This window comes from Trachypithecus francoisi, unplaced genomic scaffold (assembly GCF_009764315.1).
Source record: "Trachypithecus francoisi isolate TF-2019V2 unplaced genomic scaffold, Tfra_2.0 Lachesis_group2, whole genome shotgun sequence".
In the NCBI taxonomy this organism is placed as follows: domain Eukaryota; kingdom Metazoa; phylum Chordata; class Mammalia; order Primates; family Cercopithecidae; genus Trachypithecus; species Trachypithecus francoisi.
The window spans coordinates 7,454,519-7,480,773 of NW_022681465.1; the positions used below are offsets into that span (position 1 = coordinate 7,454,519).

The 26,255-nt window shown below is 42.1% G+C and overlaps 1 protein-coding gene across 3 annotated transcripts in view; it reads left to right on the forward strand.

Moving 5' to 3' along the window:
- ADCY2 (adenylate cyclase 2) overlaps window positions 1-26,255 on the forward strand; it is a 432,701-nt gene that overhangs the window by 287,306 nt on the left and 119,140 nt on the right. For all 3 annotated transcript variants that reach the window (XM_033178771.1, XM_033178769.1, XM_033178770.1), the window contains exons 5-7: window positions 13,281-13,429; window positions 18,317-18,428; window positions 21,100-21,227. In XM_033178771.1, coding sequence (XP_033034662.1) covers window positions 13,281-13,429; window positions 18,317-18,428; window positions 21,100-21,227 — 389 coding nt within the window. The remainder of the gene's footprint in view (window positions 1-13,280; window positions 13,430-18,316; window positions 18,429-21,099; window positions 21,228-26,255) is intronic.

Genomic DNA, 26,255 nt, shown 5'->3' on the forward strand with positions numbered 1-26,255 from the left:
AGATGATTGAAGTATTAATGCTTCCTAAACCAAGCCAGGCTTGAGCTCAGTCAGCGTGGGTGCATAGCTGGTGAGAATAACACATTATTTTCCTTAGAAATTTCTGCATAAGATTTAATATTTTATCAGACTCAGCTTTACACATGTCAATTTAGTGCTCTTAAAATCTGTTTACTCTTTGATAAATATTTTTGTTGGCATGACAAAGTTGAAAATTCCTGAGTTTATATATGCTAATGTAGTTATTCAAATTAATCAATAAATATATTTTAATGTAATATGGCATTCTCTCATTAGCCATGACTTCCATTTCTATGCTGATTTTGATTTCTGTTTCCTGGCAGAAAACTTGCCTTCTTTTCACTTTGGCAGGGCTGCCGTTTATAAGTTATTCATTCCCTTTTTGGCTCTTCCACACTGCATTCTGGGCCACATGTCTTCCGTCATGGCGTGTAGCTGGAGTCAGCTACAGGAGGAGCCTTCAACAATGTAATTAACGTGAGCGCTTGGACTTGTACCTGCAGAATAACAAAAAGGAGAATGTTGCTTCATCAGCCCTAGAAAGATCAGATATTAGAAGATCTTTGAGAAACACATAGGAAAGAATTGAAATACTCTTCCTTCTCTGTGGTTCCCCTGGAAATCTATGTGTGCATGTCAATAATGCATATTGTGATAAAATTAAAAGAGAGAGCTGTAACACACACATAATATATATCACATATACATATATTTATATACATCTTCCAATCATTTCTTCTAATTGAGAAAACATGTGGGTGTTTAACAGTAACCAAAAATAGAATTCAAGGCATATTTACTTTTCTGCTGTCACCCTCAAGGATGTCTTACCATTTCCTCCTGACACCTTATTGAATGGGAGCCACCTAGAACTGAAAGAGACAGCAATAATGTACCTCATCATTTCTCAGGCGAAAGGCCAAGAGGTTATGTAATTTACCCATTGTCCACTTATAGAGTGACAGAGCTGAGGCCAGAATGTTCTCCTGGTTTCTGTCATTGAAAAGTCAGATTATTTAATGAGTTTCTCAGTGAAAATCTTATTCCATGTTCTCACTCATAAGTGGGAATTGAACAATGAGAACACCTGGATACAGGAAGGGGAATATCACGCACCGGGACCTGTCATGGGGTGGAGGGAGGGAGGGAGGGATAGCATTAGGAGATATACCTAATGTAAATGATGAGTTAATGGGTGCAGCACACCAACATGGCACATGTATACATATGTAACAAACCTGCACGTTGTGCACATGTACCCTAGAACTTAAAGTATAATAAAAAGAAAAAATTAGCTACAGAAAAAAAAGAAAGAACCCCCCCGCCAAAAAAAGGAAAATCTTATTCAAGATGTAAAATGAGGCATTCGGTCACACAATCATGCATTCACTCCTATGTCCATCCAATAAATGTTTATTGTGTGTGTGTCTACCTATGCCAGGCAATGGCCTCTGTGTTCTGTACTGGGAACAAAATATTGAAGAAGGCATAGGCCTGGCTCACTAACACTTATGCTTGAAGTAGACAGATGACTTTGGCAGAGTTCAGGGACCATTAGCAAGGTGAATGTTGACAGTTCACACAGCACACAGCACCTAGCCTAGCTGTGGGTGGGGAGGGCATGCAGGATGGCTGTTAGGGAGGAGGTGGTCGAAAGCTTGCCTGGAGAATTGGTGGGGATGGCCTTAGCAAAGGAGTAGGTGGAAATGATGTGATGGAACAAGTCATCCAGGTCCCAGGGGGAGCATGCTCCAGTGCAGGTCTGAGGCTGCAGGTGATTCAGAAGAGCTGGGTTGCAGGGTCAAAGAAAGGAAGAGGAGGAAATAAAGAGGGTGGGGTGGGATGCCTGGGGCATGTCATATCTTGTAACATACTGCAGGGCTTTGGCCTTGTCCCAGGTGTTAGAAGCCTTCAGAGCTGAAGCAGAGCTTATTTGACTACTTCCCATTTTAGAAAGAAGAGAAGGTGAGGGAAAAGGAGGACTGGAGGAAGGAAGCCAGTTAGGAGGTGATTCTCTGGGTGACAGTGGTTGTTAAGAACTGGGCAGAGCAGTAGCTTGAGGAAGGGGCACACTTCTTTCTGAAGTGTGAAAGACAGGAGCCTGCCTCACTGGATGTGGACTGGTAAGAAGGAAAGAACAGTCAGGTATGAAAGCAGGTTTCTGCATGGGCAGCTAGGCGCATGGGCAGATATTGACTGCACTAAGATTACAAACAGAGGGACAGCTTTTGGAGGGAAAGTGACAGTTTCCATTTGCAAACAGCTGCATTTGAGTTCTCTGCATGTGACAGGGACCAGTGGATTGTCTCCCAGTACTCGTTCTCTTCTTCCTCTGTTGTAAGACGATCTCTGTGGCTGGGTACATCTCACCCAGAATAGAGACATGTCACTGCATCCCTTAGTGCCGTGTATAGCTAATGGCATGTGAGAAGGGATGGTGTGCCGCCTAGTGATGTCCTGGAGAGTTGCCATTCTGGAATGGCAGGGGCAAGACAACAATGAAAGTGATGGGCCACAGTGTCCAAGGTGGAGAGGAACAGAGGTAAATGAAGGGGAAGAGTATAGGAGAAAGTAGTCAGGTTAAAACTCCGGAGGAGAAGTCTTGTATTTAGAGGAATGATTCTCAACCAGAGGAAGACTGTTACCCCCGGGAAACAGTTGTCAATGTTTGTGAGCAGTCTGGATTGTGATAAAAGGGGTTGGGAGTCTTGCTGACATCTAGTGGGTAGAGAGTACTAAAGTCTAGTCTACGTCTCAGTCTATTGGACAGATGCTGCTAAACATCCTGCAGTGTGCACATCAGCCCCCCACAGCAAAAAGCCATATCGCTGAAAATGCCAATAGTGCTGGGGGTGAGAAACCATGGTTTAGAGTATAGGCAGACATGGTAAATGTGTGCAGTGAACTTGCAAGTCATTAGGGAATGGCAAGGACTGTGGTAAACTGTACGGTGCATGACCTATCTGAAGAGGTTCAAATTCTTTAAACATATACACATAACTATGCACTCTGCAAGCTAATCAGAGTACATCTGCCTGACCAGGCTCAGCCCACAGACTGCCAGTTGCCTTTCTCTGGGCTTAAAGATTTTGACGAATCTTAAGAACTTACACACTCGGATTCAATAAGCGAGTGAGAAAACATACCCAATCAAGGTTTCCTAATGCATTACATGTATAAAGTAAACTTGAGTTTTCATCCTATGTAACTTGCAAGGAAATCCATTATATGATTGATTTCTTAAATTCTGTAAGCTGTAAGCCATGGTTTATTTTTGTCAGGTAGTGGGGCACATGAGAGCCTGCTTTTAGCTAATATTTGATGTGATTTTCTCCAAAGACAAAGCTGTTGGTGAAGCTTAGAAGGAGAAGTCCCTGAAAGAAAATCTGCATTCTAATTACTAAGAATGCATTTTCTAAAGACATTCTATAGGACAAAGAGAAAGCTTAAAAAATACCATGTGCCAGCAACATAAGTACACCAATAAGATATGTATGTGTAGAAAACTGATAGCCAAGCAAGCCACAGCATAAGAGCACCTTTATTTTTCAGTTTGAGCCTCAGTCATTGAGTTACATTTAATAAAATTCCAGGATCATGACAGGCTTTCAGCTTTCTAGTGTGATGACTTCCTTGCAGTTGCCTTTTGCATCTTTAATCCTTATCTGAACAAACTCAGGACATTGCTTCATGAGCAGAGTGAGAATTAGAACAGTGCTGCAACCTCTCTTTCCTCACTTACTATTCTTTCCTGAAAAGCTGTTATGCAGAAATGACGTTTGCATCTCTTGTTATCAGCTACATCAGTGCCCAAAGGGACAATTAGTGTTCCAAGACAGGCACAATATTTAAAGGCTGTTATCTGCTGGATTGTATCTTTGGAGGCTTTTCTGTGGGAGCGGGCGTGGAGCACTTAATTTATCAGAACAAGTATGCAGAGATGTGGACATTGGCCTCAGTGTGGGAGTGTCCTAGGCTCACCTTCCTAAGCGTCCACAGCAGAAAATGTATGTGACCGCTTCAGGATCCAGTCATGTGTTCAAGAGAGGAATGCAGTGCAGTTTTTTCCAGAAATCTCCCCAGTTGACAATATTTTCAAAGGAAGCCTTCAGATATTGGCTGCAATTTTGCTCTGGGCTCCAACTCTCACTCAGGGGGTGCTCCCAGCCTGGATTGGGCTTGGCTTGGTGGGGAGAGATTGGGAGTCTGCCGACAGTGTGGGATACTTGTGGTACTCTTCCCCAAGAGCAGGTTTGCTTTGGGGTTCAAATCTCCGACTTCAGAACTGTTAAAAAAAAAAAAGAAAAGGGGTCATTGTCCCCACTGAAATGAAAGAGAATCAGTCATACCCTAAGACACTTCGGTATGGAACAATTGCTCTCCTGTCCCCAGCTGGAGCTATGCTATTTATTCTTGCGCCTATTTATGTATTGTCTCTTTCTCCTGGGTACAGTTTAGCCAACTGGTTAAGAGCAATTAACCACTAACTACTTTCCTCCCACTGGTTCTAATCCCAACTCCACCACCTTCTTTCTTTGGATTGTTTAGGAAGCCATGCAACCTATTTGGTCTCCAATTTCTTCTTCATAGAAATGGAAGAAATAATCATATCTACATTATTAAGTTCTGAGAGAATTAAGCAAGACAATACTTACAAATTGTTTAGACCTGGAACTGACACGTAGAAAGTGGTTGATAAATATTTGTTGAGTGGAAGAAAGAACATTGAATTAAGAGCCCAATGTCTGCGTGCAAGTAGAGGAGTTCTAAAATAGCCTGGGAATAATAGGAGATGGTGCATTTCCGTGCAAAAGAAGAGACCTGTTTTTTTACAGTCAACAACTTTGAACGCTGCAAACATGAGTTTATAGACCTCCTTTAAGGTGAAAGTTAGCAGAGCTATTTCAGGGTCTGGTCTCCCCTTCCATGACTTTGCCCCCTTCTGTTGCTCATACTCACCCCTTCAGGCTTCTCTTACACTCATGATGGTTTTATAAATCTGAGCTTCTAAGCTTGGCAGCACAGCCTACTCCAAAGGAGAGCCATGAATGTGGGAGGAGCCTGTCATCCAAGCTGTGTTTCTCTTCATGATTGAATCTGGGAGGGGCTGATTGTCAAGGATGAAGGGAGGTGAGCCCACAGTCTCAGCATCATCAGGGAGGGAGCTGGAGTCTGTGCCCCTTGGGACAGACGATGGTGTTCCTTTTCTTATGCTTTTCAGAGGAGCCTCACTGCCTCCCTGAGTTTGGGATGGTGATGCTGTGCTGCCAGCATTCTTAAGGATGGGAACCGGCCTGGCTGATTAATCCCTGTTACTTTTGCATCCAATGAGAATTAGAACTTTGACTGGAGAATATAGACAACAATAATTTGCATGTAGGATAACATCTGCCACCAAGTAGAATGAGTAAATTCTCATGACGCCAGGTTTTAGTTTGAGAAAATCTTTTAGAGACGTGACCTCTGGTTTTTATTTTGGAGGAAGAAATGCACAGTAGTACAAAGTTGTCCCATACCTGCTGGGATCATTCCTGCTCTGTGTAATTCTGACGCCACTGAAACGACCACCTTCTCAGCCTTTTCTTCCGTGGACTGCAAGGCAGACCAGCAGGGGTTACCAGTGTGGGCTTCAAAGTCATGAGGTCCCTGCCCTGAAGACTCCTCACAGGTGAAATGGCCTTGCCAAGGCTCAACCTCCTCTTACTCTAAGTGAGGGAGAAGAATCGGCACTTCACTGAACTTTCCTCTGGAAAGAGGAGCTTTCCAGAGCTTTTGCCCGGAAGCTGCAGCTTGTGAGTGCAGCACATGAGTGAGTGGGTGATCGCTCCCCAGGTCAGAGCAGCTGAGAAAATCCTAAGCACTCAGGGACAGAGGACATAGATTGATGTGCACATCCTTGCATGGATTTGCATCCGTCTCAATAGCTAGTGTAGGCGGTGATGAAGATGGCTCCCAAATCAAAGTGGCTGACAATAGTGGTTTCTCACTTGTATTTGTCCACTGTAGGGGGACTGCCCCTTTGCACCATGAATGGGACCCAGGCTCAGAGTCACTATCTGTGACACGGCTGGTCCCAAAGAGGAGGGAAAGGAAAGCATGGTGAGGCCCACAGTGGCTCCTGAAGCTTTTGTTAGAAGGAGCACATATCACTGCTACTCACATGTCACTGGTCCTCCCAAGGTTCATTGCCTCCCAGGGGGCACAGGAGGGAGGGGCAACACATTTCAGAACAATAGTCCAGTCCCTTGCAAGTGTAGTGTGTACATAACTGCATCATGTATCTGTCATCTGTAGCATGGAGTTGCTCTGAGGTATTGCATTTGAACATAAAAAGTATTCCATTTTGCTCCTTGGGACCTTTCGTCAAATCGATACCAATGTGCTGCCACTTTTTCCTTCTTCTTCTTATCTCCTTCTATCAATGATATTATCGGTATCTCCACCTTGTCCTCCTCCTCAGAAGAAATCCAAAGTCTGGTGCCACCACCTGCCTGGCCATCTGTACCTTATGTTGAGGGTTTCTGGCCAATGCCCAGGAGCATGGTCTGTCTTCACCCATTCTCTCCCCAGCATACCTCCACTGGCACTGCCCATGTCAGGCCGGATGGCGTTGCTTACCTGTGGATGGATACTCTTTGAGAGGCAAGTCCAGTCAGACTTGGCTCCCCTCTGGAGCATTTTGCTTTTTCACTTTATGGTGTGTGAGTGTGGCGGTCTTGTTTGCAGGAGGAGATTCCCCTTTAGGTGGTTTTCTCACACTGGTGCTGAGCTGTGCTTGCTCAGGCTTTGCAGCTGCACCAGCCTGCAGGGCTGACTTGGGTGCTGGTGCACCACGAGGTGCCCTGTGCCTACCCCAGGGAGCACAGCTGCAGCTCTCATCTGAGAACTTGCATAGACTCTTATCCAAGGATTGAATATTTTTCCACCTTTTGTGTGATTCTCATTTCCCTAGAGGCTCTATTTTAGAGAATTGAATTGACCGTTGATGATCAACAGTTCCAGTTTAGAAATACCAATTTACTGTCATCAATGACCGTAGACATACTTTATAATTTGACTTGATTAGCACTTTCTTCTCTGTTAACTGAAGAGTCATCCCGTGTGAGTGATAATTTCATTCTTTCCAGCATCTTTTAACAATATACTCTCTAAAAATGTTCTGATCATCTCCTTGAACCTGCAAATCCAGCTGGATGGAAACAGCTGGCTGTGAAGCTGGAGGATGAGTTCCATCCAGTCTCAACTCGCAGGTGATGACCACCTGCCTTCACTCCCTCAGAGCCACATCTATGTCTGTTGTGCCTTTTTTTATTTTTTGTCAAAACATGTATAAATCTAAATGATATTGTATGTGACCAGGGTTTGTTAAGTGAGAAAATAAGATATGTATGCAAGGAAAGCACTTGCTGTCTTATGAAAGGGGCACCTGATTTGCTGAAGTGCGTAGTGATTTTAATTTGCACAAAGCATTCCAGTTTTCTGGGCTGTGAAAGAAGCAGGTTGACTTTCCCTCTGCACACAGATATGAAAACACTGCTCTTTAAAGTCGCTCCTCAGTAATCTCAGCCCTTCTTCATCCTCCTCCCACAAGTCAGAGACACTGCAAGGAACAGACAGCCCAGACTCAGCCTCCTCCCTGGGTGCTTGTTCTGGATCTCACTTGGAGTCTCCTTGCCCTCAGGCCATCTGGACTTGCAGTCTTCGCCACCGTGTGGGGATTGGAGCACTTGAGTTCTTTCCTCTGCGTGGGGCTAGTGGTTGGGCACTCGGGTGCAGCAGGATGTAGTCATCTCTAAGACAGTGGAAGGTAAGTTCCAGAAAGGGCCCCCCATGGTTCTTTGAAGGGCTGTGCTCTTACATGGACATGGAGGCCTTCAACTCCATAGCAACAGACCTATTTTCCAGATGACCAAGCTGGGCCCCAAAGACTGACTGATTTGGTTGAGGTGTCAGAGAAGGGGCGGAATCCCGTCTTCTCCTACCTCAGAACTATTTCTACTGCGACGCCTTCTACTCTCCATCCCATGTGAATATGATGACCAATATTTTTTTTGTAAAAGTCAAAGAAAGATAAAGCAAGACCATTCAAATAGTAAGAGTTTTAACTGATTGATGTGAAGCAAAAATTCTACTGAGGGACGTAAGAGGAAAAAGCTAAATTTTGTAACGGGAAACAGTGGCAGTAGCAGTTGTTGGGAGAACAGGGAGGTGGAGGCTGAGGCAGGAGGAGGACCATTATTGTCTGAGACTTGGAGACGTGGAGCCTGCTGCAAGGGAAGATGTGTAACAGGAGCTGGGGGAGGTGCTATTGTCCTCTATTTCTGTCACCTATTTTCTCAGGGCAGCATAGGCAGCATTTCATGTTGATGGACAACTAGCTTTTTGATACTGCACGACATTATGAAATGACTTCTGTTTCCTAAGTACGTGGATGACGGAGCCACAAGTGGCCTAATGGCTGCGTAGGGATCTGGTGTTTGTCCACTCTGTTAGCTTCTTTCTTTTAGAAGGAGAAAAACGTTTAACATCTTTTCTGTTTATCTGATTGATTTAGCATCCTGATGTAATTGAAAGTGCGTTTAAAATAAGAATTAGAAAAACTTAAAGATTCATATGAAAGGAGTGTTTCATTGTTATCCTCCCTTCTGGAAAGTAAAGCAGCTTTACGTATCTATTCCATGCATGGTTTATTGAAGGGACAGGGTGTAATATGTATAATATATACTATATCTTAGCTCAGAGTTTAAGTACAAGTCTTCTGTGCTTCAATTGGATTTTCCTACCAATCGTAATAGTCTAAAGAAAGACATAAAATATAGTTACAATCTCTGCCTTGCTTCATTAGTTTAGAAACACTTCAGAGCTCAGATTGTTCTGAACTTTGATCACTAGTACATTGAAATTTACTAAATTAACTCTGCATCTCTTTTATCGGACACAATTTAAAAGAACAAGTTCTAAGAAAAATATATTGCTAATGAATAATAATTGGAGTTTAACAAAGGGATGTGTTAAATGGAACCCCCAAATCAAGGGCAAGTTATTAATCAGATAACCTTTGAATATGCCAGAATTAGACAAATTCTCAGTAGTTACATGAGCTTTACTAGAAAGAGAAAGTAATAACCAGTGTGCATCAATCAGTTTAATGACAACTTAATTTTTCAAAAGTATCCCTAAGGAATTTCTCCAAAAAACTTGGGAAAATAATGTAGCTAAGTTATACCCAGTATATTAAGCACTTAAGTGTGTGTGTTGCTTTCAGAAAATTTGGCAGGGCACACAACTACTTTTGCAAAAAGCTAAAATATTAATGGAAGTATTAACATTGTCAGATTTTACAAATTGGATTGAAATTTATCATGTGTGCCATAATAGTGGGCTTTTCCTTCAGATCAGAACATTCTTAAAGGGGAGAAAGACAAATTTAAAAGAAGGAGTCTTGCTTCACCACTTTTGAGCTCAGGCTTTTTTCGGAAACTCAGTCAATTGCCCAGCACTGTGATCACCTAGAGGGCACGGGCACACTCAAAGCATGGAGCCTGAGCTGTCGCCAGGTGCGGTGCTATCTACCATCCACCAGTGGTGCCAGCATTAAATGATGGGGGGAAGGCTTGAGTTCTTTTATTTGGCTGGTTGGCAGTTCCCAGCATCTTCATTTCAGTCTGAATTCACATGGATTCTTTAACACTTCCAACAAAACAAAAAAATTCTTGTTTTGTACAACATATGAAGTTTACTTTCTATATTTTTTAAACCGCCTATTAAAAGTCAGTCATCCTTCCACATTTGGGTCTAAAATAAAGATTTTAACTTACATTTGGTTGTTAAATGAGGCTCTGGGTGTGGAAAAGGATTACTATATTTGATTCTCCTTTTTTGATCATAGAATCTGTATCTTTCAGGAAGGACCGGCTCTGTGTGATTTGGGGTTTAGCATAATCTTATTACAGAATATAGGAGGAGGAGAGATGATGCTTGGAAATATCTGTTAGGTTTACCACAAGCAGATCCTAAGACAAGGGTCTGGGTGCAGTAACTTAGTTGGGAAGTGGTTCTCTTTAGCAGGGTGAGGGCGTGGGACCATGAGGTCAGCTCCCTCCAAAGAGGGAGGTCAGCTCATCAAAGGGGCTGATGATGGAGGCAGGGCTCAGTCTTGCCTGGGATTCTCTGAGGGATGTACTGACCATGCTCAGATTCCCCACTGAGGGATGTTGATGCGAAAGCTGGAGTATGTATTCATCAGCTACCTCTTCGTTAGCGGACACACAGGAAAGCATACATTCAGGAAGGAACAATCTACAGTGACCCCCAAGCAAGAAAGAAGGGAAATATGGGTATTGACAGCCTTGGCTATAAGAAGCATAGCTAGAAACTCATGTAAACACTGGGAACGTCGACTGACTGTTTTAAATTCAATGGAAGATAGTATTGAATCCACGTACACACAGATTGTCATCATAAGCTCTGCTAATGGAGAGTTATGCACACTGCGCACCTGTGGCTTGGTGCATTTCATTTTGTCTCAGCCCTTGACTCATCACCCATCAGAAAGAGTCCAAAATGGGTTTTAACCTAATCAAGCCAATCTTAAGACATCTCTGTAGATGCACAGATTCTACTGGAATTTCCAAATAGGTAGCCTAGATCCAGACCCATAATTATTTATAGTCTACGTGTTAATATTCCTTATCACTGCTTTAGAAATAACATTTGTTTTCAACATCTACGTGCTTGGATTATGACAAATTCAATGGGAAACGTCAAAGCTACATGCCTCCCTTCTCCCATCAGAGGCTCCTCTGTTCATGTCTGAGAATATGACCAGTCAGGTCTCCTGATTTTTTTTTTTTTTGAGACAGGGTCTCACTCTGTTGCCCAAGCTGGAATGCAGTGGCACAATCTCGGCTCACTGCAACCTCTGCCTCCCAGATTCAAGCGATTCTCCTGCCTCAGCCTCTCGAGTAGCTGGGACCACAGGCACCTGCCACCACGCCCAGCTAATTTTTAAAAATATTTTTAGTAGAGACAGGGTTTCATCATGTTGGCCACGCTGGTCTCGAACTCCTGACCTCAGGTGATCTGCCCGCATCAGCCTCCCAAAGTGCTGGGACTACAGGTGTCAGTCACTGTGACTAACAAGGTCTCTGATGTTTGTGGATAGAAATTTCACACTTTCCTCACCAGTGTTCCTCTATTGGTACGAATAGACTTTGGACATTATAATTCCTTTGTATGTAATATTTTGGCCTCACATCCAATTATTCCATCTACTAATCAATAAACAGAAAGAATAGGAAGTGACCACCCACAGGGTGCCTCGCTGTACTGTACGCTCAGGACCTGCAGAAATGGAATTCAGTGGAGGCAATACTAGCAGAACTCAACCCCTAAAATTTACAGGACAACTTCTATCTGCTAAACACTTCCATGGGTAATCAAACTCGTTTGATTACCTTTAGAGTTTCCCAAAGGTCTAACAATTTCATGAGTCACAGAGGCCAAAGCATAGAGAAATTGAAGACAAGTGGCAAGTTTATGCGTTTGGGGGATGAGTAGCCAAATGTGAGTAGATGATAGAGTAGTTCTTTATACCAAAATGATGAAAGCTAGCAATTGAAGTGCCATTAACTTAGAACAAACCCCCTGGTTTTTTCAAGTGGGCTCTGAGAAGAGAGTGGGATCAGGCCATGCCCTTTCAAAAGCGCTAATGGTAAATCAGAGAAGAATGTGACAGGGTCTCTGGTATCATATCATTCATAAGCAAGGCTTCAACACACAGTGCACTTGCTGTCAGACGAGACTAGACAGACAGGGTGGTGTTTGGAAGAAGCTTAATGCCTGACTCTTGGGAAACAGAAGGGCAACCAAAGCAGAGAGTCTCTGCATCCTTCTTTAATTTACCATTAGTGCTTTTCAAGGGCATGGCATTTATTGGTCAAAGATGGATACTTTCTGAATAAGTGAATAAGTGAATGAATGAATGAACAAATGATCAATGCTCAGTTATGCCAGTACATGGAGAAACTATCTACTATACACTGAGGTTCCCCCATGGGCATATACTGTGTCTTCTGCTACCTTTGCACTTGTCTTTCCTTGGAGGGATGAGCCAGGGGCAGACTCATCAGAATGCACTCCTGGCCCACCCTCAGCTCTCTCAGTGGAAATTTCCAACAGCCACCCAAGCGATGTGCACTAGGAGTGGACAAAGAGATTGACACCTGGCCCTGTGAACCTGAAAGCAAATCCCAGCTTCCCCTCCTCCCCTAATCCCTCATCAGCTTGCCAAAAAAAGAAAAAGAGAAAGAGAGACAATGTGGCAGATAAAGATGTCATAGATAAAGTGTTTCATTGAACAAATATTTGTTTATCAACTTGAATATCAGTTGCTAAACTCTACAATAGCTAAATAATATAATGCTTCTAAAATGGATTAACATTAAAATACTCCAGGATGGATATATATCCTGAAGATTTCCCTTCTGTTAAGAGTTTCCTCCAAAAACTATTGTGTATTTTCATTGAGGAGAATGAGAAAATGCCACTCTAACTAAAATAAGTTTATGTTAAAATGAGTATAATATTGTTTACTAATATTTATTGTTTTCTGAACTTACTGAATATAAAGACCAAAAATACTCAAAAAGCTCGTATGTTATCATTTCCTGGTGTTCCACCTGTAGTTTCTTATGGATGACATTTTACAGAAGCTAACACTTCTGACTCCATTTTTATAATAGCTTAGAATTACTAAAGAGGATTGGGTGCTTATCATAGAGGAAATGAAATCTTTGAAAGTATTTATCTTATTTAAGAAATGCAGAATAGGTAGACTATCAGCTGTCTTTCTTAGGTGCAAGAAAGCTAGCATTTTAGCTCAGAAATGAACAAGCAGGCGAAAATGAGTGTTTTCTATCTTAGGCTGACCAGTGGTTTCTGAAATTTTAATATTGTTTCTGCTTTGCTACTTTAAAGTCAAAATAGATTTAAAAATCTCTGGGGAAGCAACTTTGCTTTCCTTTATTCTTCATGCTGAAGAACACACACTTAGAATTCAATAAATAATATAATAATACACTCTGACCTTAGAAAATCTCTTTTTATTCCCAATATATATTTCTAGAATCTGTATTTTAGCTTCTAGGAAAGAATTCCCAAATTGGCCTTCCTACAAATCAGTGAGGATCTCCAGTGTCATTTGGTCACCCCCCGAGTTGTCTGAGAGACATTTGTTCCTCCTTCCTCACCTTGTCCAGGAGCGGCTCCTGCTCTCCCTGCTGCCGGCCCACATCGCCATGGAGATGAAAGCGGAGATCATCCAGAGGCTGCAGGGCCCCAAGGCAGGCCAGATGGAGAACACAAATAACTTCCACAACCTGTACGTGAAGCGGCATACCAACGTGAGGTACGACGCCGTGCTTGCTCCTTGGCTGGTCTGGGAGCCTGTTTGCCTGATTGGAGACGTTTTGCCTGGGATCTCACATCTCATATCACTGTCTCTCCTTTGTGACAGTGGATCCTTTGCAGGGGAAATAATCACCCAAAGTCTGCCACCCCACTCACCTGTTGCTGCCTCTCGGGGCCTTCGCATTAAGATGAGAAAATAGGATGCTGTTTGCTGTATTGGATTGAGTTGTCCTTCACAGCCCTGGCTTCTGTGGCCAAGCATCTGTCACAGAAAGGAGTGAGGGCGACAGCAGGGTCTTCATTCTGGAAACCCTGTGGTCAGATTGCAGTAAGATTGGAGGGAGAGTCTGTGGGATCTCCAGGCACAAAGACTGAGTCCTCCAAATAGACTTTGCAGAAGCAGGGCCTCTGTGAAGACAGCACATCCCAGGGAAGCTGGGTGTTCTTCTCTCCATCAGTATGATGAGTTTCTCAGATCTGGAAAACCAGTGACCAATGTCACAGAACAATGATGTGCACCTTAGCTAATTTACCGTGAAAGTTACTGCTTTTCTGAGACTGGTATACTCATATCTACTTCCCAGCAGTCATTCTGGGAATTACAGTGCCTAGGAAACTAACATGTTATCTTCATGGGATTATAGTAGGGAAGGAGACTGGTGTGAGGCTTCTGTCTCCCACGAGCTCTAGAGAGGAATTGTGCGGAGGCCTCACTTCAGGCTGGAGAGGATCGTCCCTCCCATTTCTCTCCTGCCCCTGTCTCCGAGCCACAGCAAAGCAAGGCTCACCCGGACTATCTTGATTTCTGTGTCCCTCCCTTTCCCAGTACCACTTCTTTTGGTGGTTTGTTCTTCATCCACTCAGTGTGTTAATACACTGCTTTGCATTCTAGCTATGTGTATTTGTCCATTCTTGCACTGCTATAAAAAACTACCTGAGACTGGGTAACTTATAAAGAAAAGAGGTTTAATTGACTCACAGTTCTGCAAGCAGTACAGGAAGCATGGCTGGGGAGGCCTCAGGAAACTTACAATCATGGCAGAAGGTGAAGGGGAAGCAGGCATATCTTATGTGTCCAGAAAAGGAGAAAGAGAGGGAAGGGGAAGGTGCTACACACTTTTAAACAACCAGAACTCATGAGAACTCACTCACTATCACGAGAACAGCAAGGGGGAAATCTACCACTCTGGCCCAGTCACCTCCCAGGCCCCTCCTCCAACACTGGGGATTACAACTCGACATGAGATTCAGGTGGGGACACAAATCCGAACCATATCACTGAGTTATCACCGTAAGTAACCCGTGCATGTATCTGACCTCATTTGTTAGGTTTTGATGGTCTTAGTTTAGTCGTTAGAGTTTTTAGAAGAGCCAGGCTGCTTCAGGTCTATGTTTTTTGAAGCTTGTTAATAAGAAACAAATTTAGCTGTTACTTAAAGACATCGCTAGGACAAATCTCGTTTGACACTAGATTTTAGAAAAGCTATATAATACCCAAGCATATACAGATGTCAGTGTGATACAGGAAGCTCAGGAAGGAGGTAACAGAAACACATTTGTGTAGGAATGGGAACTAAGGAAGCATGACTGGATGGATGCATGATAGTAAAAACTAAATACATTCAAAGAAAGCTCCCACATGTTAAGGAGTAAAATTATTTAAAATACTGGCTTGCCTTCAGGTTTGTGAGCATTTTGCCTATACAATTACAGAAGAAACATTTAGTTATCTAAGTGTATTATGCTATTAATGGCTCTTTCTAGCCGTAAATGTCTGAAATTCAGCAGTGCCCCTCCCATCTTGGGAAATATTTTTAAGTCAGTTTTTGACCACTCAAGTGTACCTGACACCTTGGCCTTGCCCTCCCACTTAAAGAATTTTCGCATCCCTTTGTCTCATGACATTGCATTCCCTTAGTTTTCTTCTGACAGTGTGTTTTGTTCTTTTCTTTTCCCTAAATTAAGTCTGTCCTGTAAATGAGAATATGTTGAGGGCTCTCTCTTACCTCCTCTCTGTTTCTCTCCAGTCCTCTTCCAGGACTTTAATTCTCACCTAAATGATGCTCATACACAGGCCTCAACCATAGCTTTCCATACTCATCTACTTAATGTGTATTTAAGACACCACCATCAAGCACAGCACAACCAAAGTTGGACTAGTCATCTTCCCCTACACACTTGTTTTGATTTGCACAAACCTAGATTTCTGAACTCTATCACTCAGCCAGATATAGGATCTTCGTTTTCAATGCTTCCCTCTCCCAGACAACCCCTGCTACAACATCAAATTAGTAACAAATCAAGCTCATTCTTCTTCCTGTCTCCCACGTCTGTCTACTTCTATTTCACCACATTATAGACCTTCATTGGGGCTCTCCAGGATTCCAAGGATATAGCTCCAACTGACCCGCCTGCGTCCAGGTTGCCACAGCAGGAGTGATCTTTCTAAAGGGCAATATGGTCAGGCTCTAGGTGAGGTTTTCTTCCTCTATGGTCCCATAAGTGCACTGTACTTTCTCTACCATAATCCTTTGCAGCTTTGTGCCTTGCAACACAATTGGCTGCTTTTTTTTTTTGAGATGGAATCTCACTCTGTCACCCAGGCTGGAGTGCAATGGTGCAATCTTGGCTCACTGCAACCTCCGCCTCCCGGGTTCAAGCAATTCTCCTGTCTCAGCCTCACAAGTAGCTGGGATTATAGGCACCTGCCACCGTGCCCAGCTAATTTTTTAATATTTTTTACTAGAGACGGGGTTTCGCCATGTTGGCCAGGCTGGTTTCGAACTCCTGATCTCAGGTGATCCACCCGCCTTGGCCTCCCAAAGGGCTAAGAATACAGACATGAGCCACCATGCCTGGCTGCCTGCTTACTTTTTTAATCCCTTTGCTGCAAAATAACCTCTGGACCAGCTTAAGCTATCTGCAGGTAGCCTGTGTCAGAGCTGCTTTGTTCACTATAAGTTTTGAGCACAAGAAGCACTGGAGACGATGTGAACAAGAAGGAAGTGGAGTCAACTGCCCATCCACATGTGCTACCTCCTGATACTGCTTTGAATCAGGGACTCTTTCTCTGAGCGAGCATGGTTCATCCTTCCTCTTGCACAATGGCTCAGCACTTGTGATACCTGCCACTGTAAGTCAGCATGGAAGAAATAGGGATGATTTCTCGGGGATCATCTGAACAGAGTGGAGGGTAAAGCTGCCCTCAAAACCCTGATTTTCCTGTAACCATCAGAGCTCTCCCATAGGTCGTGTCCATCAGCAGAGGAGCAAGTATTTCCTCTAAGGTGCAGTCACACATCCTGGGCTTAGCAGAACGAGCAGAGTATGGCTAATAGCAGAGTCTTGCCCTGCTCTGGCTGAGACCCTGCTGACTGGTGCCCCATTTGTACTTTTTTTTTATTGTAAAATATGCATAGCATAACATTTACAATTGCAATCATTTTTAAGTGTACAGTTCAGTTGGATCATGGACACTTATGCTGTTCTACCACCATCAATATTATCCATCTCCGGAACTTTTTCTTCATCCCAAACTAAAGCTCCGAACCCATTAAATGACAACTCCACGCCTCCCCCTCCCCCAAGGCCCAGGCAACCACCATTCAAATTTCTGTCTCTATGGTTTGACTATACTGTGTGCCTCATATATGTAGAATCATACAGTATTTGTTCTTTGCACCTGGCTTATTTTACTTAGCATAAGGTTTTCAGGAGTTTCAGCACAGGTCAGAACTTCATTTCTTTTAAAGGCTGCCTGACATTCCATTGTATGGATAGACTACATTTTGTTTATTCATCCATCTGTCGACGGACATTTGGTTTGCTTCCATCTTTCGGCTATTGTGAATACTACAGCTATGAACATTCATGTACAAATATCTATTCAAGTTCCTAATTTCAGATTTTTGGATATATACCCAGAAGTGGCACTGCTGAATCATATGGTATTTTGTTGAACTTTTTTGAGGACCAACCATATTGTTTTTCAGAGTGGCTGCATCATTTTACGTGCCCACCAGCAATGTACATGTACTCCAGTTTCTCCAGGTTCTCATCCACAACCATTATTTGCATGTTTTATAAGAGCCATCCTAATGGCTGTGAAATAGTAGTTGTTTTTGTTCCATGGGACATCTTAAGTCATACATATTCACTTTGTGAATCTCAAACCACCTACAGAAATTCAGCCTTCTTTATAAGACCTTGATACAAATCAGAAACGTGTTATTGTGTAGGAAAAGTTGCAGTGTGCACACAGGTGCTGTGTTTTCCTGTTTTAAACACATAAAAGCTCTAAGGATCTCACACTCGCCTTCCCTAGTGTGTACATCCCATGAAGGGAGCTGTTTTGTCATTTCCTAAGAGTGACCTTCCTGGCCTCCTCAGTGTCCAATCTGCCCCTACCCTTCTCTCTCACAACATTGTCTCGTTTTTCCTTTGTAACCCTTTTTATGATTTGGAATTGGACATTTGTCGATGTCCACATTTGTTCAATACATCGTCCCAGCGAAATTCTGAACATCAGGAAGATATTCCACGTCTGCTTCATCCTGGCAGATAAGAGGGATTCCAGAATCATTTAAGGAATCTTTTGTAAAAAGAGGATTATTTTTCCAGTTTCTTCTTTGACTCAATATAAACAGAATTTTTTTTTAAATTATTTTGCTGCTTCACTCCCCATCTTAACTACAAAAGTTTAACCTCAAAAAATGTTAATTAACAAGTTTTTAAAAATGTGTATATATTCTTAATTCAAAAAATGACATCTTACTCATGAAAATATAAACAAAATTACATGATTTTAATGGCAAAATTATTATTACTTTCTTAAAAAACGGATAAACTGGAAAACTCTGTCTCCCCACCTCCTTTCTTCCCACAGCATCTTATACGCTGACATTGTTGGCTTTACCCGGCTGGCAAGTGACTGCTCCCCGGGAGAACTAGTTCACATGCTGAATGAGCTCTTCGGAAAGTTTGATCAAATTGCAAAGGTGAGTGTTGTGGATTCTTTTGCTCTCTGAAGGTTTCTAAACTCTTGGTTTCATTTTTCTTCATCCACCTGTCAATAGTTTACTTTTTCATAAAAGCATCCTTTAGGAAGGTTGTTTGTAAAAGTTGTTGGATTTCTTTGCTATTGATCTTTCATGAGCCTCAAACCTGTCTCAGGGATGAGAAACGGCATGGCATATCATTATCACGTTTTTATCTATTTTAAAACTTCCCCCTATGTATAATTCAGCGCACATATAATAAATACATTCCAGGCAGTGAGATTTCGTTTGCAAATCCCTCTGCATGGTACTATTTTAAGGTGCTCTTTGAGGCATTTCCATGTCAAGGATCTGATAGGATCGTTTCCACTCCTCTAGTTGCCAACATTCTCTATTCCTATTGTTTAAGCAGGACCCTGGAAGAACCCCTGAAATAGAATGAGTGTCTTCCATGCAAAGCCTTCCTTACTCTTGTCTCATTTTTATCCTTTGATTCTTGTGCCACTTAAACAGAAATGGAAGTTCAGGGTCTTCCATTTGTATGCTCTTTCATGGACAATTTCACAGATAGGAATTGACATGAAACCATCTGAAACCACACTAGACCCTATTATTTATTAGAACTGTCACAGTTGCTGGTGGCAATATCGATAGTAAAAAGTTTCTTCCTGCAAGCCCTGTACTTCTCATTAAATGTTTCTGGTCAATTCTCTCTTTGAATTGTTCCCAACAACAACAAAAATGCTTCATTATGCCTACTAATATCAGTTATTTATCTATGGAAGAATTGGTCCTAAATTTACTTCACTGTATGATTTAGATCACTTTTCAACAAGACAGAACATTCCAGCCAAGTCTCTTAGGAAGAAATCTGGCTTGCACATGTTAGCATGATCATTCTTGCACCAAACCCCCCAAGGTTTTTGCCTCCTGTAGTTCCGCTGACCATGACAGCTCTCATTGGAGATTGTAAAAAATCAGTTAAAGCACAGCTCTGCTTCCTTCCTTTACCAAGCCAAAGGAAGGGGGTAAGTTTTATGGGTGTTCATTTATAGGAAAAGAAAGGTTTGAAACTTACATGATGTCTTAAAAGTTTGAATTAATAAAAGGTCATTTTTGTTGGACTACCTATTCGTGTTAGGAAGAAACGTTTCTATGTTGGCTGGAAACAACGTAACTCCAATGTTCAGATGACATTCTCTCCTCAACATGCCTGTCTTGCTGTACAAGTTTCCTTCTTAGAGGATAAGGGCCCACCCAACTCCAGTTCTACCTCCTCTTAACTAATTAAATCTGCAACACCCGTATTGCCAACAGGTTCACATTCACAGGTATCAGGACTGACTTTAACATGTGAATTTGGAAGGACACAATTCATTACCCATAACAGAGGTACTCGACATGACTTCCTGTAATCAGTGGAACAAAGGAGTGTACAGCCTTGGCTTTACCCATCATTGGTCAGAGGGGCAGTCTGCCTTCATCATGAGTTCATGGTTCACTGTTCAATAACGGGGCGTTCTTGGCAGCAAACCGACACCCCAGTGCATTGAATACTGTGTAAAGCACATAACCTTACACTAAGGAACTCAAAATCATTGCCATTCACTGTAACTTTCGTGTTTTTTCGTCTCAGAATATCTGTTTAGGAAGTATGGGAGGGAAGCTTGATTAACATGTAATTGTTTGCCTTTTTCTTATTTATGATATTGTCATCAGGAATTACTAAGCACATCATCTGTAGTACTATAGATACATATGAAAGTATATCCTGGCTTGTGCACTATCAGACAGGGAAAGAAATATGCAAAATATTCAGCAAAACTAACACGTTTGAGAAGAAGATGTGTTCACTTGATCGTTTCAGATTTGTTCAGTTTATACATAAGCCTGTGTTCGTGTTAGAGAAAAAAAAAAAATGCCCGCATTTGGTACATCTTTTTTGTTTTTATTTTTCTTTTATTTTACTGAAGAGTCTATAAGCTGCATCAAAGGGTTAGAAACAAATAGAAGATCAACATGTATGAATGCAGTTAATCTAAATATTAAAATATAAACACAAAACTTAGCCCAGAAAAATAATGAGGTAGTCATATTTTACATTAAAACAGTTGAGCCTAAGATGAGAATTAACTTTTAAATTACTTGGCAGTGTTTTGAATGGTAGCTTATTGGGTGTGGTGATGTCTATCAGAAGGGCCATATGTGCAGGTAAGAATCTGCTTTAGATTTAAAATGAATGAAAGACCATAAGCACCGTAGGGAAGGACATGAGATTCTAATTCACACTGAGTGCGGGTCATCATTTTCTACTCTGAAAGACTCAGCTGTGCATAGAATGTTTTATTTCACCCTAAATGTTTGCAGCTGCTCAGACTAAAGAGATTGGCCCCATCACCATCCTTCTCTGCTTCTATGGAGTATAAATCATTCCAGAACATTCTCCCTTCTTTCCCATTTTTTCCCCCTTTATTCCACTTTGGAAATCGGCACGTAGGGGAGGGCAGCTCATTCTGGTTGGGTAATGAAGGGAAGCCCAACTGGTTCTCGTTGCTCTCTCCAGACGCCCCTGGAATGGTGTGAGCAGAGCTGGCGCTTGATGATATTACATAAATCTAGATCATTTTGCAAGTGCTTGATGCAACTGAAATTCTGTAATTTATTCTTCCAGGAGAATGAATGCATGAGAATTAAAATTTTAGGAGACTGCTACTACTGTGTATCTGGACTCCCTATATCTCTCCCTAACCATGCCAAGAACTGTGTGAAAATGGGACTAGACATGTGTGAAGCCATAAAGTAAGTGGACTGCTTAGTAAGCACTTTTTTAATATGCTTTAAGTTCTGGGGTACATGTGTACAACCCGCTGGTTTGTTACATAGGTGCACATGTGCTGTGTTGGTGTGCTGCACCCATCAACTCGTCATTTACATTAGGTATTTCTCCTAATGCTATCCCTTTCCAACCCCCTCCCTGACGGGCCCTTGTGTGTGATGTTCCCCTCCCTGTGTCCATGTGTTCTCATTGTTCAGCTCCCACTTATGAGTGAGAACATGTGGTGTTTGGTTTTCTGTTCCTGTGTTAGTTTGCTGAGAATGATGATTTCCAGTTTCATCCATGTCCCTGCAAAGGACATGAACTCATCCTTTTTTATGGCTGCATAGTATTCCATGGTGTATATGTGCCACATTTTCTTTATCCAGTCTATCATTGATGGGTATTTGGGTTGGTTCCAAGACTTTGCTATTGTGAAAAGTGCTGCAATAAACATACGTGTGCATGTGTCTTTATAGTAAAATGATTTATAATCCTTTGCGTATATACCCAGTAATGGGATGGCTGGGTCAAATGGTATCTCTAGTTCTAGATCCTTGAGGAATTGCCACACTGTCTTTCACAATGGTTGAACTAATTTACACTCCCACCAACAGTGTAAAAGTGTTCCTATTTCTCCACATCCTCTCCAGCGTCTTTTTTTTTTAACTATCTAACAGTTTGGGGTTGTAAGTCTCACCCATGACTATTTCTATTGTTCTGCCTACTGGCATTAAATACGTTATTGTGCATTTAAATATAATTGTGCAGAAACCCATTTGTTGGGATGTGAGTAACACAATGGAAAGTAAGACTTCATTAAGTGTTTAGTATTATTTTTGTTTGTTGGTTTGCTTTTGAGATAAGGTCATAGTCTGTCACCCAGGCTGGAGTGCAGTGATGAGATCACAGCTCACTACAGCCTCTGCCTCCTGAGCCCAAAGCAATCCTCCCACCTCAGCTTCCCAAGTAGCTGGGACCACAGGCAAGCACCACCACATCCAGCTAATTTTTGTAATTTTTGTAGAGATGGGGTGTCCCTGTGTTGCCCAGGCTGGTCTTGAACTCCTAGGCTCAAGCGATCTGCTTGCCGTGGCCTCCCAAATTGTTGGCATGATAGGTCTGCGCTGCCTGAGCCAGCCTAGTATTGTTACTATGAGCCTTAGATTACAGTGAAACTGAGTTGGAAATCTATAGGAAGGGACGGTTTTGTTTGTTTCAAAGGTGATTTTTAAAAGAAATTTTGAATGTCTTCTTTGATCTTAAGGTAAAAGTGTGCACATGTTATCATCTTTCCAATTTCTGACAAATTCTGTGGCTTCACACACATTGTAAAGGAAGAGCTCGTTTTTACAACCAGATTGCAGTTAATATAAAAAACCAATACAAAAATATTTTCATCGAGTCAAAAATGCTCAGCTCTGTGAATTTAATTTTAATTTGTATTTGTAATATATGTTTTCTGCATTGCATCTATAATTTTTTTCACTGTGATTCCAGAGAAGATTTGCTTACATAGAATAATGATAGATATCATTACCATTGATTGCTACAAGGTAAAAATATAAGGTAAAAAGGTAATTTTTATTACCAGCATCACAGTTTTATTAGCAGTATCTTCTTTAGTAACGCCCTTTGTAGAAGCCAGAATATTCTTTTTTTTTTTTTTTTTTTGAGACGGAGTTTCGCTCTGTCACCCAGGCTGGAGTGCAGTGGCCGGATCTCAGCTCACTGCAAGCTCCACCTCCCGGGTTTACGCCATTCTCCTGCCTCAGCCTCCCGAGTAGCTGGGACTACAGGCGCCCGCCACCTCGCCCGGCTAGTTTTTTGCAGTTTTTAGTAGAGACGGGGTTTCACCGTGTTAGCCAGGATGGTCTCGATCTCCTGACCTCGTGATCCGCCCGTCTCGGCCTCCCCAAGTGCTGGGATTACAGGCTTGAGCCACCGCGCCCGGCCCAGAATATTCTTATAAATAATAAAACCTTTGTTTTGCTGACTGCATGGTTAGAATATTGTACTTCATTGGGTTTTTCATTGTCCATTTTGGTCAAATGATTTGACCTCATCCTCCACTTTTTTAAAAAACATATGAAAAGGGTTGGAATTATAAGCTTGATGTTCTCATTCTGTGTCTCACGATTAAAGTAGAAAGGGCTTTATGTGAGAATACATCAAGTGCTGTTGTCACTGTGTTGGTCATATGCTGAAGCGACTAAAATATTAACAGGTGACTTCCCCAGCCCAGTCCTGGGAAGATTAATGTCCCCACCCCACGCCACCTCCCTACCGCACCCACCACATACACACAGACGCACACACACACAGCCTCAGCCAATGAAATGGAGAGACCCGCATGTTCCATATTCACTAGCTCTGTAGCAAACTCCTGCATGCTTCTGTCGGACCAATCAGAAATGGGAGGGAAATGAAGTCGATGAGAGAGTTGAGATGGAAAGAGTAGTTAGTGTGAACTCACTTTCCTATACAAAATGCGTAGTGTGAGAAACAGCCATAATTGCTTCTTCCCATAAGTAATCATATGTACTCTCTGATACATGAAAAATAGCTTTTAGCTTTTTTTCAAAAGTAAGTAACTACTTATAATCCTATGGACCTAGATAGAAGTGAATCCAATCAGTGGAACTATTGGATTTAAAAAAATATTAATTTTTTTTCAAACGTGTAGCCTGCCGCTGGTGACAACCACATAAGGTGAAATGAGTAATATTGGAGGGAAGTATTTTTTTTATTTCCTTTTCAAGTAGTTGTGGAAAAGAGTCTTATGAAGAGCAAAATTATGTGCATCAATAACACACTGGATTAAAGAATCCACCCATTTACTAAAGCCTTGTTTCTGCTTTTGAATGAACTGTTTCCAGTTCCGTAATGTTTAAGTGATTCCAATGTCTTGAAGATCTTTTAGGAGAAAGAATCCTTACATTACATGCACTGGCATGTCACCAGTTCATTAGAAATACTATTACATTTTTTACTGTGATAAAATATGTATACCATAAATCTTACCCTTTGAATCATTTTTATGTGTATATAAAAATGTATGATGAGACATAAAAATGTACAGTTGTGCAGTGATGTTGAGTAAATTCAAAGTGTTATATAACCATCACCACTGTCAACTTTTAGAACCTTTTCATCACCCCAGACAGAGACTCCGTACCCATTAAGCAGTAACTCCCAATTACCCCTTTCCCAGCTCCTGGCCATCCCTATTCTACTTTCTGTCTCTATGATTTTTACTATTCTGGATATTTCATGTAAATGGAATCATATAGTATCTTACCTTCTGTGTTTAGCTTCTGTCACTCAGAATGTTAAGGTTCATTTTTGTGGTGGCATGTGTCAGCACCTTTTGATGCTTTGGATGACAGCATAATATTCCCCTGTAGGTATATACCACATTTTATTTATTTTTTGATCATTGATGCATCAGTAATACCTTACATCTGCAGAATCTCAGTAATGTCAACAGGTTTGAGGGACCTCTCCCAATTCTTGCTAATCCCTCAACTCAATCCTCAAGTCAGGCAATGGCTTTGCATCCCTGTTACCTGCCACTTGAGGAACAAGGAATTCCACATTATTCCTCTGTTTGCTTCATGTATTGTAGACAAGGTGATTAATAATATGGTTATTTTGGGCTGGGCATGGTGGCTCATGCCTATAATCCCAGCGCTTTGGGAGGCTGAGGTGGACCGATCACCTGAGGTCAGGAGCTTGAGACCAGCCTGGCCAACACAGTGAAAACCCTATTTCTACAAAAATATAAAAATTAGCCGCGCGTGGTGGCACACGCCTGTAATGTTAGCTACTCAGGAGGCTAAAGTAGGAGAATCGCTTGGACCCAGGAGATGGAGGTCGCAGTGAGCCGAGATCACACCACTGCCCACTGCACTCCAGCCTGGGCGACAGAGCAAGATTCTGTCTTAAAAAAAAAAAAAAAAAAAAGTGTATTTTGTTACACCTCTATGAAAGCACAGCAACAGAGAGGGCATCTCAGCAAGTTCCAGGAACTGTTTGTCCGCTTTCATCCTCTCTCCCATGCAAGGACGCGCATTTCCATTCCCATTCATTGAGGCGTGAGGTGGGATGGGTACCAGACAGGAACTGTCATTTCTTAAGCTAGTGAGGGGAATGTGCACAGCTGGCACTTGGGTTTTTGCCAGATGGTCTCAGTGTCATAGGAACCAGCAGCATGAGTCCCAGACGGCTGCCCTCTCTTCCCTCTGTGTTCGCACCTCCACACTTAGCAGCACCTCATTCCCTGCGAGCCCAGGCACTGCTACAAAGGCACTTCAGCTGCAGTTTTGGAACATTTCCAATGCTTAGAAACTTTTCTTTTTTCTGTCATGAACATGTAAATTATTTTTAATCAAGTAATATTGAGGACCTTGATTTTATAAGGGATTAAGCCTTCTCTTAAACTGTACTGTTTGCCTACTACTATTGCAAGCTTTAAGCAATGACTTCAACATTTTTCTATAGCTTGTAAGTTGCATATACATGCAACAAAACACGTGGCGAGTTGATCCATTTGAATCCATGGTCAACTCATTTTTAAAAAAAAACAACACGGAGACGGTTTTAATGTTTTAACCAGTCAGCTCATTAAGGAGTTCAGCTCTGTCAAATGGACAATCTGAGACTCCTTTTTCCTCCGTTTTTATCCTTCCTTGGCTCTCTGCTGGCCTATTTTGGTAAACAGAAATGCCACATGGTTGGAAAGGTCCTCTCAACAACATAAAATGTTAAGAACAATTATGGGTTCTCTAACAAATTTTTCAGGATCATCATTGCTCAAAGACAGAAGCACAGTACATTTTTCAAAAATGACCTTGGTCCATTATTAATCTTGTATGAAGTGGTTGCACTGGGCCTTGAACCCTCTGAGAGGTAAACAATCCACTTGGAGGACATTGTGTCCACCCACGCTGAATTTCTGCTGAGGGCAGAGATGGAGACAGACAGGGAGTGCTAATTGCCCTCGGGGCAGT